Source organism: Triturus cristatus, chromosome 10 (assembly GCF_964204655.1).
Source record: "Triturus cristatus chromosome 10, aTriCri1.1, whole genome shotgun sequence".
In the NCBI taxonomy this organism is placed as follows: Eukaryota; Metazoa; Chordata; class Amphibia; order Caudata; family Salamandridae; genus Triturus; species Triturus cristatus.
This window is the reverse complement of record NC_140593.1, coordinates 201534217-201551791: the sequence shown is the minus strand read 5'-3', so window position 1 is coordinate 201551791 and position 17575 is coordinate 201534217. Positions and strand designations below refer to the sequence as shown.

Here is a 17575-nt window from a genome sequence, read left to right as displayed (position 1 = left end):
TTGCACCCGATTTATAAAGATTCTGATTAGACTACTTTTATAGTACTCCCGACTCATTTCTGATTTCCAATAGTAAGCCAAGAATAAGTAAGGAATACTCATGGTTTACATTTGAAATTTGGTAGTATGTCAAGATGTCTACAAAAGTAAGTAGCACCTAGTCATAGCAAAATATTTGTGAAATGGGGAAGTTTCCTGTAAAGGTTGACTACAGAGCTATGGGTACAAGAGACAGTTCAAATAATATGTGGATGCAATTGGACATGGCCTTTATGTTTTTTTAAAGGTGAATAGTATTTTGTCATTTCTTCTTTTCATAGTTCCATGCCATTATGTTCATGAAATGCATCTGCTTTCAATTTGTAGGATGGAAAATGTTCAGTCTGCAAAAATATTACAATCGCAAGTCATAGAGAGTAGAGCTAACTAAATCCTACAGGCTTTAACAGCAATGTCGCCAACCAATCAACAGGGATGTTTCACGATGGGATAGTAAAAAGCTTGCACCTCACGTTCATATTAAGGCTTCAATGAGAACATTTGATAATATCATGAAATGCTTCATCAATATTAATGATAAAATGCCTCCATATTGCCATTAAGCGTAGAGTGGGTGTCATGGTGCGATGGAAAGAAGATCACTGATTCTATGTCAGGACTGCGATTCCTCCGGGGGTTCCGAGAACAAATCTTGCTCCAGATGCTGAGATTTGGCCAGAAACGCCGTTTTCAGGCGCTCAAACGCCCCTGGGTCGGGCCCTTTGGCCAGCTTCCGCTTCTCAGCACGTTGGGGCGGCTCGGAGTGGATAGCATGGGCATATTTCATAATTCGGCACTCAAAAGGCCCCATTGCCGCTTCTACCGCCCTATGAATGGACGTATCGACCACCTCACAAAACTCGTCATCCAAAGGAATGACTTGGAGGGTCTCTTCTTCTGCGTACTCTGCCTCCATTGTGCAGTAGGAACTTGTGTCCGTAACTACAATCCCCGTGGTACAGGGCCAGAACTCGGGTGTTAAGTGCGCGAAGTGCTATTTTGTGCCGCCCAGCGGCTGGTCAGAGAAAGGGGCGACTCACCCTGTGCTCACCGGGTGTCTAAAGTCTGGGCCTGCCCCTTACCACAGCAAGCGAGCTGACGAGGATGCCTTCTGCCCGCAACTGCCTCACGACAAATGTCTGACCCCAAAGGGCGTCCCGCTGTGATATTCAATGCCACTCAAGCAATTATCAACCTGATATCAGGTGTCAAAGGTCCCAGACTCTCCGCCGCGTTAACTGCGTCTAAAAAACGCGGGCGCGCTCGAACTCGCTGGTCCCCGGCACAGGAAGCGATCCTGACCAGCGAGACGACATATGCGCCCCCCAGCGATGACACACTGTGAGCGGGAAAACGGGGCCGCGAGCGGAGCTCACCGCGAACGCTCCCGCGGCCCCTACTTAATAATTTACAAGCGCGTCTCAGCACCGGCAAAGAATGCGTCCGTGAAGAAGACGAAAAAGACAGCCGCCTGACAGAATCGCGGCGTGTGCCCCCCCCTACCGCCCCCGCCACATAAATAGGGTGGCGCGAGAGGAAACACACACGTGCGAAAACAGGGAAACTCTCCCTACAAACGTAAATATTAGCACCAAGCCACAGGCAGCAATCGTCAAGCATTAGAACATTATAAGCGCCTAAAGCACAATACAATATTAACAACAAGACACCATAATCTTGAGAGAAAAGAGAAAACCCAACTTAACTGCGTGGCAGCAGGAAAGAAAGAGGAGTTGACCCGGGAAGCACACGCCTTCGGGGATGACGAGGCATGCTGATTGGTGGACACTATGAACTACCCAGAGCACCTTGAGAGTGCTAGTTTTTTGTTATTGTTGGACTTGAATACTGCTGGCTGTAGGAATAAAGGAAGTTACAGCATAATCCTCGCCTCCGCGTCCTTAATAGAATTGAAACTTTCCGTCATGGTTACTAGGACATTTTTCATTACCATCCCAAACTCAGTATGACCAACTAAACAAAGATCACAGTCTCCAATATCGATATAATTAGCAAATCCTTTATACCCAAACAGCATCAGACCAGTGCCTGACACTCATTTTGCTACCAAATACATGAATAAAGTCACCCCAATAAAATAATGTACTTTTGTGAATAAAATAACATTTTTGTACCATAACACAAACTTTGTACTTTTAGTGAATATATTTTTGCACAACACAAACATAAGCTTATCATTTTCATCAAGAGCTCTCTAGTACAAAAGCCAAATTTGGATATGTTTTGCTTTTCATGCCACTTGTTTCTATCACCATATGAAATCTGATAGGTTTACCATATGGGAGACGTTTTTTACCCTTATAGCAGGGCTCAATAACTAATGTTGGGCCATTCTATTCCTTAATTGTTCAACTCGTCTCTTTCATTACAGAGTTCAAGCATATGAAAATCTGCCTTGGCACGTCACTTGTTATGAATGGAGCGTATTTTGTTCTTAAATTAGTCTTTATTGTCATTTTCCATAACAATCTGTACAGATATCCAAGGGAACTGTCAAACCACTGCAACTAATCACACAAATAAGGCTACGGTTAGAAAAAAAAACAATTTCTATTGGCCTGTGAATTCAGTGTGGTAAGGTATTTCATGAATGCAGCATAAATAATGCAAATCACAGTTTATTTATTTCCGTTTAGTCTCGAGCGGTGTTATTTCACCGGTAAAAAGCAGTTTTATATGTACCAGGAATCATAAACAGGATAGGTACCTTGTATTTTTGCGTTATTTCACAATACACTTCTTTTTTGTTCTAAGGGTTTTTATGTAGCGATGGCTGGAATGTTCAGTTCTGCTAGCGGAATTTTGGCCACTCCGCATTACTCTTTAATGCGGAGTTTTGGCCAAATTCCACAAATCAACGTGTGGTGGAATTTTCTCCAGGGAGGCTGCAGAATAGGCACATTGGCGAGCATGATTTGGCATCCCCTATCATGATTTTCTAATATGGACGGTCGCCAGAGTTTACGAGGGGTTTCCTGCTGCTCGCGTAGATTTTCTACTCAAGAAGCAGCAAAATCAGCTCGAATGGCCACACGCTCTTGCGCAACACACTGTGCCGTTCCTGCTGATTTTCAGCGCTGCTCGCATTACTGCCACTAAATTGCAGCAAGAGCAGCGCGAGCTGCATATTTTTCACCCCTGGGCGGAATTCTGCTGAAACCCACAGAGTTTTTCTGTAACTCCGCGAGTTCCACACCCCGATTTTTATGTTGATGAAGTGGTCCATAGTCCATTTGTGCGGTCCCATATTAGGTAAACTGGTAGATTTATGTAATCTTGGCTCATGTATTTGAACCTCTGTGTGTAGGTGGATAGAGTAAGGAAATCTGCACCGGGGTAGCCTTAGTTATCAAGACATGAAAAAAATCAACAGTCCATAGACTATAATAAAACAAAAAACAGCAGTGGTTGTCTGCAGTGTGACTTCATGCACACATGAAGCCTTAGCAGTGCTCATGTGGGAACATTTTAACGATGGCTATAAGACATGCTCTTTTTTATGGGGTTTTTTTTCGACAGTCAAGAAAAACAGAGGCATAAGAGGAAGACCTGTGGCATACATCTGGCCCAACACCTTATTGTACATACCAAATTAATGTTTTTGTCTGCTATTCTTCAATATCACAGTTTTTTGGAAGAAAAGGAAACTGTAAATTTGTAACACATATGCATTAAGGCAGCTAGTGATGGCTGCGATGTGCCATCATGGAGAACCTGAATTCACATCAATGAGACAAATGAAGTAATGGCCTCAAGTAGTTAAGAAACTTTAAATCCACCTGTTTTTCCTAGTAATGCATCTTTCATTTTAAGCATCGCCCTTTTTAATGCGCTCGCAGAAGCATGAGGGCGCCATGGATTAGCCAATATTCTGGACCAGCTGGAGAGGAAATATAAAAATAAAGCATTTAACTGCGGGCCCTACTAAGGGTGTCGTGCATTGCAAAGAAAAGAGATCTAAGTATTTACACAGATGGCTCTGGTGGCCGCTGCTGCCATGTGGGGTCTCCGCAGGGGGTCGGGGGCAGGCAGACCTCCAGGGGTCTGTCCTTAGCAGACCGGGTTCACACTTTGAATCCCTCAGAAACCACTGATTTATATCCCTCCAAGTTGTTTTTCCTATCCGATGAAAGAGCTTTCTAGTCCGGCAAGCATACAAAATGGGGATGGCCAAATTTCCATACTGGAGAGTGAAATAACAATATTTATAATTTAAAAATCAAACACTTCAAGGGCGTCGATGTGGCTGGAATCATAAAATTCCTCCTAGGGGGCTCAGCTCTGATAAGCTTGTAACGAAGGAACAAGGCTAGGACTATTAAGCAGCAAAGCGCATGACATGTTTATACAATAAACACCGCATTTAAACAGAATGCATCCATGATTAATGATTTTAAGTGAGACTATTGGCACGGCGTCTCGTTTTAGCTCTCAGCATGGAGGCCAACACATTCATCTGGACGTGTCAATGCGAGTCAAAGGTTCAAAGCGCGAATGTCGTCATAATAGTGGCAAAATAAAAATACACGTAGCTTGTTTTTTAAAGAATTTTCCGACGGTGTTATTTGCCTTTACACTTTATTTTATCGTGCTCTACATTAACAATTAATCTGGTAAATTAATTCAGCATACGGGCAAATTGAGGCTGGTGCTATGTAAGAGGACTGATATAAATATGTTTACTGCTGTTAGGGAACACCTTTCACAAGTCATTAGTGTTTGCCTGAAGGATGACAATGGACTCTGCATTAGCTGCCTTGATGGGGTGGGCTAGATGGGTGACCACAGGAAGGAGTGGTGGTCCTCTCCCATGCATCCAGATGATTCTGAGTGACAAAAACCCAGAAGAAGAACCATCCGTATCAATGGTCATGGTATTTATGTGTAGCGGTTGACACCCAAAGGCATCATGGTGCAGCAACAGGAGAGGGGGCAACAAAAAATAACATCAAAGAGAGGGGAACAAAAGAGAGACAGGAGAGGTTGTTTGCGTGCATGTGTGTGTGTGTATGCATGTATAGGAATTTAACAGAGATCAAACTAGGGTACGCTTTTCCAGAGTGTGGGCCAAGGGCACTGAAAGCGCACCCACCAATATAGGAGCAGAGGAAAAGTGGGAACTGCAGAAGGGGCTTGGCTTTTGATCTGAGCGATATGATGAGAGTACACTGACATAGTCTGGATAAAAGAAGTTTAGAAATACGTTGAGCTCCTAATCGGCAACCAGTGGAGGTTGCGACATACTTCCGATACCTGATCACACTTCCTGGGACCAGCTGTCTGCAAAATGGCCATGTTTTTAATTATTTTGAAATTGGCATTTAGTATTCAGACAATCCAGGGTATGAGATATCGCCAAGGTCAAGGCATGATAAAATAGCAGCTATCAGTTGTAAGACGCAGCATTTTTGAGCAACGGAAGGGATACTTTTTCTCAGCATGCTTAATAGCACAAAACAAGATGTACAGGTTTACTGACTTTAAGCATTCAGGGAAAGATTATTGTTGAACCAGAAATCCAGATTTTTAGTTCCTTGGAAAAAATAGGCAGCGTGCCCCGTGGGCACAACCAGGGAGTATGATTCCGAGTTGACGAGGAAACCCTGATCTTGAGTATTTCTGTTTCGTCCCCTTTCAACTTAAGGAAATGAATCACCATCCAGTCCTGGACTATGAGGAGGTGGAGCTGCTGAGGGATGTCGTAGACTGAGGCTACTTCATAAAATCTGAGCAAGACTTGGGTTTCATCTGTATACAACACAATCTGGAAGCCGAAGCTCACAATCAGTTCTCCCAAATATTGAAAAGGACCAGTGAGAAGGCAGACCCATGCGGCATTTCACTGTTCACCTCCCACTCTTTGGATCAAAACGGTGGGAGAGAAACCAACTGTGTTCAGGTTGAAAAATGAAAACCAGTCTAGTGCTGAAAATACAAGGCCTATCCCTTTCAATTGGTTAAAAAGAATGGAGTGGTCTACCGTATCAAATGCTGCGGAGAGGTCCAGAATCAGACCTGCGGGGGCGTCCTGACCCAGGTGGGCAGAGGGAATGAAGAACTGTCACTAATGCAGTACTGTGGCATTCTCTAAAACCAAACTGAGACAGAATGGGAAGTTCACAATTTTTTAGTCTCTTACCTAGACATAATGTTACAAGGCGGTCCATAGTTTTTGAAGAGGGGTGGAAGAAGGGTGATAGGTCTGAAGTTCTTCAGTTTGTTTGGATCCAGACCAACTATTCACAAGCGGGAAATTAAGGTCTCTCTTGAAAAACTAGGGAGAAATGCCCATCTTATAGACTGGATTAATAAAGCTGCTGCAAGGGCTGGCACCAACATTTTAAAGCAGTAGAAGGGCAAGGTTTGTTGGGTAACCCCATTTTACGTTCCAGCATGCTGATAGTGCTCCGAGTGAACTAGAGGTCGTTCAGTATGCCGAGAGCCAAGGCTATGGACAACGAGAAAGGGGACCAAGTGTCTTAGAAAAAAGGAGAACACAGAAATAGGTGGCTAGAAATTGTGATAATTACAAACAATGTGTCATGTTAAATGGGAGCGCGAGATGGAAAACACGCGGAACAGGGAAACAGGCTCAAGAAACGTCATTTCTTAATGAAAGCATGCAGATAATTAACAGACATAACATCATTGGTACATTGCTGTACAGCTTAGTAGAAGCAGGACAGTTGAAGGACAGTTGAAGACCAATTTGTTCCCTTATAAGAGGCGACAGGTGCAAGTAGGCGACTCAACTTCAGCTGATGAAATAATGGGTTAAAACGAAACATTTCAAATAAGAAACATTTCATTCTTACAATCTCAATATGATTACTCTACCAGAAATGTATACTATATGGAACAGCACTGGCCTTGTCATTCAGAAAAAAAGTCTGCCTGGGACCAGGAAATTGACACATGAGTCTACAGTAATGGACTTGGGTTAAATGGAGGCGGTAAGACCCAATCTCACACTGCAAAACACCTCTGACATATATACATATACTTCCTATGGTGGAAAGTAGCCTAAACCACTCCTTGGGAGTGCCATCTTTGGGGTCACTCCACCTTTATGAACAACGTCATCTACGCAATCTCTAGTTAAGGGAGAGGAGAAGGGGCCCAAATGTAAGATGAGGCTCCATGAACAGAACCCATGAGCACTTGGATGTTTATGAGCAAAAAGAGCAAGATACTTTGGAAAATTCTTCATTATCTGAACTGTTTCAGAGTAAAGAAAAGGCCAAGTCCTGGCAGGCACAAACGATCATAGGAGGAGGACATTAGGCAGACCAGACATGTCTGTTTAGACTCAATCCACCGAATGTTTCGGTGTGGCAGGCATTGGGTCAGATGATCCCCAACCATCTGTCCTAGGTAGATGCTGCCCCCAATCCTGGCCATCTTCCAGGTCCAACCTAGATGTCTAATGAGCAGGCATGATTGGTAGTCCATTGACTGTGTCTGCTCCAATGAAGAAAATAGGCATGCAATGCCTCTCCCACAAGAGTGTTCCCATTTATTTAGCAGAGAATGTATCCCTGTGGCAGGAAAAACACAGGAACCTTGAAATGATTAGATCAGAGCTCTGGAGAGAGAACAAATCAGGGCATCCTCATATCAGTTACAGACACTAAATTATGTGAATTATAATGACTAGTTTTGGGTCAATGTATGCAAGTCTGTGTGTGAGTGTTGGCATGATCCATGAAAGCTGTCACATAAGATCAAAGTGGATCTAGTCCTAATAAGATTCTCTTTACTGTGCAATCTTGTAGGCCAGAACACATCACTCACCAGAAGCAACTTTTAGCAAATTAGGTGACATCCAAAGCATCCAGTTCACAAACGGGTACAGCAACATTGCTAGATTCTTTTTGTTTATGGAAGTTTTGGGACCAAACATGTCTGTAGTGAGAACACCTGCACTTTAGATTCCCATGCACATAAGCCCCCTCCCATTCAAGCACTGCATATTGAGTCCTTCTGCACAGGGGTGTAAATATGCATTGCCCCATGCAGCTCTTACTCCACGTATGGTGGGAAAGAATGTAGCAAGCGCTACTTCTCATGGTCTCTCTGCTGACGTATACCTTCACAAGAGCTGACTAGATTGTAATAAGAATTTATTGAGACATGAATCTGTGTATGTGACACTGATATATTCCCTTTAATTTTATGTAGCTAAGCAGCTCCAACAGTATGTGGTACATTACACTATTATGTTAGTTTGAAAACTGTATGACACGTTCTGTACACTTGAATATTTTTGCACTATGTATACCATGCCACATATACAGGAAACTGACTTTATTTGTTTGGAAGCAAAATACCAGTTATCATAGTGCAGACTGAGGAAAGCGCCAGTAAAAACTATGGAGTACATGAGTTGTAATTGCCTTGAATGCCTTTTGAACACTGCGGTGACCCCCACCTATAATTAAAAGTGATGCTCTTCGAGCTGTTACATAGCCACTGGGTGTGGAACAGCAAGTACTTTGTGCAGTGTCTATGCAGTAACTTATCTGTGAGCACAATTGGTTTGGCACATTCAATATGTAACAAAAAGATGCAGCATCAACCTTCAAAACCACAATTTCATCAAGATGGGATAGAAAATTGGACAATGAGCTGAGCCGTAAAGGCAAGCCAATACAAGGTGTTGTAATGACACAGTAACCCATCTTGGAAAACCAGTGATCCTGGAGGCTGTGATATTTTAAAATAGTATTTGAGAGCAGGTGTTCCCCACCAATTAATAAGACAATCTCTGGAAGTCAAACTCCTCCAAAAAGGCAAGATGCCGCACAAAGTCGAATATGTTGAGTGGCGACTCTCACAGGAGCCTTCAGTTTTGGTGCTTAAAGCTCCAAGGAGGCTCCTGCTACATTGTGTAGCCCCTGCATGTGTTTTGTTGCTACAATGATGTTGTGTAAGTAGGGAGGAGGCTAGTTGCTCTGCAGACATGGGGGTCACAGTAATTCAAACATTTCTGCACTAAGTCCATTTCACTAAAGGAAAGACTGGTTGTCTTCACAGAATATCAGCAATGTCTGCCGACGGGGACAGCCCAAGTACTTCCAGCTGTGAGAAGAATCACTCTACAATAGGTAAGATTCTAAAGAACATCCTGGAGAGGACACCTGAAAAGAGAACCAACCCAAAGCGGTTCTACAGTTTGAGACAGTATATCCACATTAACTGTCTAGAAGTGCTGTATAAATCTAAAACCCAAACCACCCACTTTGTTCCCATTCCAAGTTCTTTATAAACAAAGAAAGGGCAGCTCCACAGAATATTCAAATGACTACTATGCAGTCAGGGCAGAGTCTAACCGACAACCAGACTCTAAAAGGGACATTCCTGAAATCTTTTCTTTCTACGGGGGAAGCTATGCACCTGCCCAGAAATACTTGGAATTCTTCCTGAAAGAATGAAGGAATCTGCCTGGCTCTGCAAAAGGAGAGGCAGTTTAGTAGGAGATCTTGCACATTCTGGGTGGCTGTGGGACACGCAGGTAGTAGCAGCAGCAGCGGTCCGTGCGGTTTGCAGCGGTGGGGTGGTGGGGCCTGGTGAGGGGGAGTTTGAGGGACGATGTCGAGGGAAAATTAAATAAATAATTAATTTGGCCATGGCATCGTCCCTCAAACCCCCCTTACCCGGCCACACTGCCCCACCGTTGTTACCTGCACATACCGCGGCTGAGTCGCAGACTGCTTGAGAGTGATCCAGAGAGAACACCAGTTTATGTGGAATCTCTAGTCTCTGACTACAGTTCCAGTCAGAAACAATGACACTGTGCACCTCTTAGACCCAGTCCAGGCTATGACTGTATTATTAACCTAGGCTTGGACAAACACTACAACTGCTTTATTCTGTCAGCAAGGGTGGGAGCTGCAACTGTGTAATTGCTACAGGTCTGGACGAGGGCTGAAACAGCATGACTGCTTTCAGCCAAGCTAGAGATAGTGTGGGACTGCAAGCTTCTGAGACTGCCAACTGCCCAATTCAAAGGCTGCACCTGGTCGGGTGGTGCGGCCACACCTGCTCCTACACCTGCACAGGGGATGTGGTGCCACATCCTCTGTAGCAGGGGTTGGGTGGGTGCGCTAGCTGAGACAGCCCATCTCCAGCTCTTACACCCTCCAAAAGACATTTGGTTCTCTGTGAATCCTGCCTAATATATAACTGAGCCACCATGGGAAAAGGCAGATCACAAAGAAATCAAGTCAAATCGCCTATCCCGAGGAGGGGTAAGATAACTCAAAGACTGTTCAAAACCAAAACAATCTCTTAAAGAAGACAGACACTAGGACTTTATTTCCCATCATTCATATTCACAGGAAGTGGCCTCATTGCATTTCCCATTATCCACCTGCACACAAAGTGACATCACTGGTTTGCAAACAAAACCAATCTTTAAGATAAGAAGTCAACCAAGATCATTTTATTTTCCATAAACCTTCTACATAGGAAGCAACATCATGGAATATCTCATCACCCATCTGAATAGGAAGTGATGTCACTGCATTTCTCATCATCCCTCAGCACAGGAAGTGAAATCACTTCTTGCCTTTACCTCACTTCAGTCAGCTCTTCAGGGCACGCCACCCGGGAATTTCTGACAAAGGGCAGACATAGACATAGACAAGGGCATTGCATGTTGGAGCCTGGTAAGGTCAGGGATGGGCATGGGCAAGAACCTCTGTTCCACTAAAACCTACAAGGTAAGATATATTCATGTGCCTCACCCAGTCCCCCACACTGCAAATTCCCACAAAATCACATGCATACTGAGACACCCCAATCACTTAGCAAACTCACAACTCATTCACCAAGCTGGTACATATTACACTAACTACCACACACCCTCAAACTATAAAATACACATTCCAACTCATGCCCATGAATGCTCGCTCTGCAGTACTCCATGCACTAATATCATAGACCTCATCAACTACCACAAGATCAAAGCATTCTTCATCATAAAAAAACAAATTCACCCCCACATCCTCACACCTCATCCTCACAATCTAAATTAATCCTCACAGATCCTAGGCGTCCTTCTCCCCACAGGCTACAGCCTCGATTGTGTGGACCATGCACATATGTATATCCCCAGGTCCGGCACTCTACACCAACTTCCATCATAAGAGTCCTCCCAGGCAGAACAAAGACTTAATTGATGAATTCTCAGATATCCTTGCTATCTCATCCATCCAACACAACCACACCACCACTTGTGTGGCATCAACTCCCCAGACAAAACAAGCAAGAAAACAATCAAGAAACCTCAACCTCATTGACACTCTATGTGGTACTGCAAGTCACCCAGCTATACACTCTGAAAGGCCACATCCTGAACCTCATCTGTTTAACTTCACCAGCAATCGAATGCAAACCACCCATACTCCTAGGCTGGACCGACCACATTGTCATTCCGGTCTCCTGATCAGCATCTGATCGACAACCCAAAAGACAACTAATCTTTCAGATGCTTCGAAGACCTTTCCATTGACAACTTAATACAGGAATTTATTTCTCATCCAGTCAACTCCATGTATGATACCACCACCCTTTTAAATGGCGTCAACGCTTAACTAGTAAATTATGAGACCATTCATGCTCCAACAAAAATATGAAAGTACAAGTTTAAGTTAAAATTAAAATATTTAGAACCCTGCTACTCTAAAGACCATGACAATAAACACTTCATCTGCAGACAGGACAGAAAATGAAAAAAAAACTTTCGCCCCATAATTCACTTACCAGTTTACCAGTAATATTGATTGAAATGGCGGTCTACACTCAATTCACATCAATGCTAACCATCTCCTCCATGACTGCCAATCTTCCTCAGCATCATGCTGCAGCATAGAGACTACTACATTACACACAGTTGACCATAGATGGAGATTACCCATGCCTCCAGATATTGCTGGACCTCTCAGCAGTCTTTGACAAAGTACCATCCAACCATCAATCACACATTGGATCTTCTCCTACCTTTTGAATCAACATCAGTGTGTTCACATGGGCAGCTCCAGGTCCCAAAACATCCCTTTCATCCACGGAGTCCCCCATGGTTCTATATTGTCTCCTGTCATCTTCAAGTTCTTCATGGGGCCTCTGAATACTCTACTTGCTGATAACATCATGACAATTCACCAAAATACTGATGATACACACCTCTACCTTAAAGTCTCTTCTGGGCCAGATTTCCAATGCCTCAAACACTGCTGCACCATATCCAGACCTGAATACCCAGCACCTACCTGAAGCCCAACACAACCCAGACAGAATTCCAAATGCAAGAAATAATATATATTGCTTAAATGACATGAACCATGACAGCTTCAAACTCCAAATTTCACTGAATACCAAGTCACTTGGAGTCACCTCGGACACCAACCTCACCTCCAAAGAACACTTTGCTGAAATACCAAAGAGTTCTGGCACCAGCTCTCTCTTTTACAGAAAATAAAACTGTTTCTTTCAGAGAGTTACTTCAGAATTGCTATAAAACTCTCGTTCTCTTGCATCTGGCTAGTGGTAATGCCATACACTATTCCACACCATTCCTGGTGCATTTGTGTCATATGTCCATATTTATTTTGTTCTCCTACTCTGACCCTGCACTAATGCATACATCTCAATTCATTCCTTTCATTAATCTTGAATCCAGTGAGATGCACGCCTGCCACTCCCTTGACCTCATCTCTAGTTGAACTTTTTGTGCGGGGGAAATTTGTGACAATCAAATGCCCTCATAATTACCCAAACAATCCAAGGCAATGTGGCTTATCTCTCTAAACCTTCTTCCTGTTGTCCCTCTCTCTTGCTTCTCCCGCACTCTCCCCCCTCTCTCTCACTTTTACCGCTTGCCTCTCTAAAATCAATCTTTTACCTTCTGCATCCAAATACATATGCAGGGGATATTCATATATTATGAATGCAAATAGAAAGGACTGTGCCATCTTTGTACTTTTACTAACAGGAAGATGGACGTTTTAGAAGCGATTCACGAGGGCATGTAAGAGCATTGAAAAGTACCCTTGCATTACTACTTAACACACTGAAAATTGCCTTTGAGGGTCAGCTTCTGTGTATTTTTGAGTTATGGGCATGTGCTTTGGTGAACATCACAGGGGCACATATGTGCTCTGCGCCAGCACACTTGTTCATGTCATGGTCCCATGATACCATTCATGAAGTACAGTAGCGCGCCTGGGTGACTGAGGCCTAAGGTTGCGATCCACCATGGATGTTTGTCAGACTATCACTTTGAAAAATATCATCTGACATAAAAATTGTGTTCTAAATATCGTTTACAAAAATACCACTGTATTGTGTGCAGATTTTGTTTATTATCATAATTAACTTATTATATTTTTTTATGACATTAAGGAGTAAATATTCTTGTCACACAAAATGTAGTCCACAATGTGGCACCAAAGCTCCATCAGTAGCATCACAATGTATTTATCAGAGGTATATTGACAAATAGGTTCAACTAAATTCCAACTTTGGCCGTATATAAATGTGGGGGATGTTATGTTGAGACTCGAAACCACTGCTGCAGTCTCAATCATCCTTCCACTCTGTCATACATCTTTTCATAAGTTTGGTGAAAGGAGAAGCAAGTAGACACCATACCTTTCATTAGGAAACAAACATAATAATATGCAAGAAGGAATGGGAGGCGGGGCCAATGTGTCCTGAAGGAGAATCCAGCCCCCTCACGCACATGAGGTATACCTGTTAATGGTCACTTATTTGGGATTGTTCTGATTGGCAGTTCAGTAAGCTTATGATCTCGCTTTTAAAGTGATGTGAAGATTAGCACTAAAGTGATGCCCAACTTGACACGTTTTCAAATGAAAATTAATTGCCACTTTCATCAGCTTTTCAATGTGTGAACATTTGTTTTAATATTAAAAAATAAGGTACAAAGGTGTCAGGAAGAATGGTTGTGATCTCACCAGAGGCATAACGTAAAATGAAGCCCCCCCTTGCAGAATGTGACGAGAGGCCCTGAGTCTTCCATATTTCACACATAATCCTTGGTCTTCTGAGGAATGGGATCCCTCTGAAAGGGTGGGGGCCTACCCTGTGCCGCTGAGCCTGCAAGGGCCTTTGTTACACCCTTGAATCTCACTACCTGGCAGCCATTTGCCTCTTGCAGACCTAGGCACATTCCATTCTCAGCTGCCAAAGTCCAATGGCCAGAGGTCCCGGGGGAAAGCAATGGTGTGATGTGCCCTCTGTGAGCTGAATACACTGTTTCCCCTCTACCACTTAAGGGTACTAGCACCCCTGAATACAACGTGAAAAATGTCTTGAGCTTAAAGTTCCTTCCATCTTGGGCAGCATAGCCGTGTAAAAGAAATACGGTTGGGTTGAATGTAAACATCTCCTTGGATGAAGCCTGGAATCTTTGCAACTTTAACACCCACCCATTTGTTGCCCTGTGTCTTGTGATTTTCTTTCCACTTCGTTTCTTGTTTATGGCTATTGGCCAGTTCATTTTATTAGTTCAGGAAGTGAAAGGGTGTTTCAGATCGACCCATCCTGTTTGGCTGACTGGGTTCTATGTTTTTGTTTAATTTAAACTTCATCCTGGCTTGCAAGTGTGAAATCACTCTGCAGTGGATTTAGTTGACGCAGTGGTCTAGTGCCTCTGCTATTTGTTGGCCTCTGTTGCTTACTATCTTTATGTGACCTAATGTCACTTGGGAAGCATGTATTTATATTAAATTTTAAGACTTTTTCCTCTCTGGTAAACACCAACCGCGACTACACACACGAGCGAGCGAAAGAGAGAGAGAAAGGGAGAGAAGAGAGAGAGAGAGAGAAAGAGAGAGAGAGAGAGAGAGAGAGAGAGAGAGAGAGAGAGAGAGAGAGAGAGAGAAATAAAGAGACAGAGGGGTACAGCCAGCCGGTTAGAAAAACATACTGAATGAGAGGAATATATTGGTCCATTTCCTACACTCTGGTGTTTGAGTATTGTTTAAACAAAAGATCTACCAATTATATGCAGTCCATTTCCAAGAGTAACCATGGGCAAATGTGAGTTACTAACAGCTAAAACACCTGACTGTGATAGTATGCTCACTGCATTTTACTCCGTATAAAAAGTCAATGTCAATATGTGTTTGTCATTAAAGTTCGCAAATCTGCGAGATACAGAAATAGCAGCAAGTTTGATATTTGAATTTTTAGATCTAATTGGGACCAACTGGCCTCATTGTGTCTTATAAACAAAGCAATATATATTCATAGAAAAGAATAAAGTTGAACAGATGGCCTGCCTTAAAAAGGTCAGAGAAGGAGTTTTTCTTACACAATAAATCTACAGTATGCATTTCCAGGCCAGTGCCCAGGGCTGTTTCTTAAGTTTTGACACAGAAAGGGATTTACCTCTGTGTGTATCCAGAACTGGTACAGAAGGTTGAACTGCATATGAACAGCAAACACAGATGGAGGAATAAACAGTGCCAGCGGCCAATAGAAAACCTGTCAAAAGAAAACATTAACAATTTACATTTTCTTTATTTCTTTATTTTTCCAGTAATTATTGTAAGCACTTAACAATGAAAGAAAGGAAGCAGTGACTAATGACAGAATAACATACTTGCCATGGTAAAATCTCCCCAAAAGGAACTCGACTCTGAACAGAGACAAATAGGCATGCTTACAGTTCTAAAACTGAATTTGAACCGACTCTAAACACTGCTTTACAACAAAACACATGGCTCGGTCTGTTTCCACAAATGCTTATTAAATGCTTAAAAAACACTCTAAAGGTTTTGAGGGTTTAATATTGTATTAGACCGCAGATAAAGTGACTTTTGGACGCCATCCACACACTAACAACAAAGTCACAAGTTTCTTTTCAACAGATGCATTTGTAATTTTCGAAAAATATTATAGTTAACATATCAGTTTACAGTTTCGTATTGCCACATCTTCCATTCTTGGCCTGATCAAGTTGCCTTTTTCCGACAATTAACCACAAATACTCTAACAGAAGACCTCCTGCGGCACATTTCTCTAACTTTGTATCACGAAATATTTCATTTTCTCGTGTTCAGTAATGGCCCCCTATTTAAAAAATACCAGCAACAAAAAACACAGCAATGTGAAGCCTCTGGGGCTATTTCAAAAAGTCATCTAAGGGTAGAGTGCTCCTGTTTTAGGTACTCTTTTACATACACTTACATGCCTTTGTGAATCAGACCCAAAATATCTTAAATAGGAATAAATTATGGTTATTCCCATAATTTTCAGATACAATTACTACAAGTGAAAGGAATGTCCTTGTCACAACTTTTACAAATAGAGGGTGGGGCGTTTTGGGGCCAATTCTCAAAAGCATACACAGAAGACTACTCCAGTAGTACTTCTTCCCTTACTCATAAATGACTTTGTGAATTAGCCCCTAGGTGTTTCATTTCTAAAGCTATTTACATGTGTAAGTCTAGCTTACTTCCATATAATTGGACCTGTTGGCAAAGCCATTTTGAGCATGTAAATTAATTCTCATGTAGTAGTCATTACATACTCTTACATACCTTTGTGAATATGCCCCAAAACTACTAACACGGAAAAGAATGAAAACATTAAAGGAACATTCATATGCAATTAATATAAATAGCAACAACTGTGACTTCTCTGCAATTTCACTAGGAGCATGTTAGGAACGTTGGGCCGAATAACAAAAGCTTGCAAGTGTATGTGGGAATAAGTGGTTTTGTGAAACGGTCACATTATTGTACGAGTGCTGACTCACTTATGTCTTTCCCCAACCATGGCCTCACTCAATTCATGTATATAAAGAAGTAAGAGGAGTGGGACTTAAGGACTAGGAATCACAGGTTACTGCCAAATAAGGTGGAATTTATTATTAGTCTGGTAGTGAACATCCTCAAGATATAGAGGTTAGGCCCACTTTCATGTAGGAATAAAGTGTTTTTAGGAGCCAGGTGTGTGTCATACGAATTACTCAATAAAATTCTTAAAATAATTTCTAGAATATAAGTGATTGATAAAGCTGAGATCACAGCAACACAAAAAGATGATGGACGGAATGCTGAACATTGTCAAACATTCACCCCCAGTCACAGATCTGGTTTAAATCCATTTTTATTTTTGCTCACCATGACACCCCAGTTTTGACCCAACCATATGCAAATCAGTCTTGACCCTGCTCCCCATGCGAACAATCCAGCCCAAACTGCCAGGTCAAGTCCTCCGTGGACCAGAAAACAAGCATCCTGGGACCGGTTTCGATGTATCAACCCTCATCAGCCAGGCTAGCTGGAATCCAGTGCCATAGTGAAAAATATGTTGGGTTTAAGAAAAAAAATCTAAAGTTCAGACACCCTATTTTGTGGGCAAAAAGGTGTACTTGGGCGTTTCTTACTAATATTTAAAAGAGGGTTTCCTTACTGTCAAAAAAGATTATTTTGAGAGGTTTAACAGCAGTCTCTTAGACTGCTGCAGTCAGGCTACACAT

At 42.5% G+C, this 17575-nt stretch overlaps 1 protein-coding gene across 4 annotated transcripts in view; it reads right to left on the bottom strand.

Annotated features, from left to right (window-relative positions):
- AGMO (alkylglycerol monooxygenase) overlaps window positions 1-17575 on the bottom strand; it is an 890221-nt gene that overhangs the window by 461544 nt on the left and 411102 nt on the right. For all 4 annotated transcript variants that reach the window (XM_085630810.1, XM_085630809.1, XM_085630808.1 and 1 more), the window contains exon 6: window positions 15478-15573. In XM_085630810.1, coding sequence (XP_085486936.1) covers window positions 15478-15573 — 96 coding nt within the window. The remainder of the gene's footprint in view (window positions 1-15477; window positions 15574-17575) is intronic.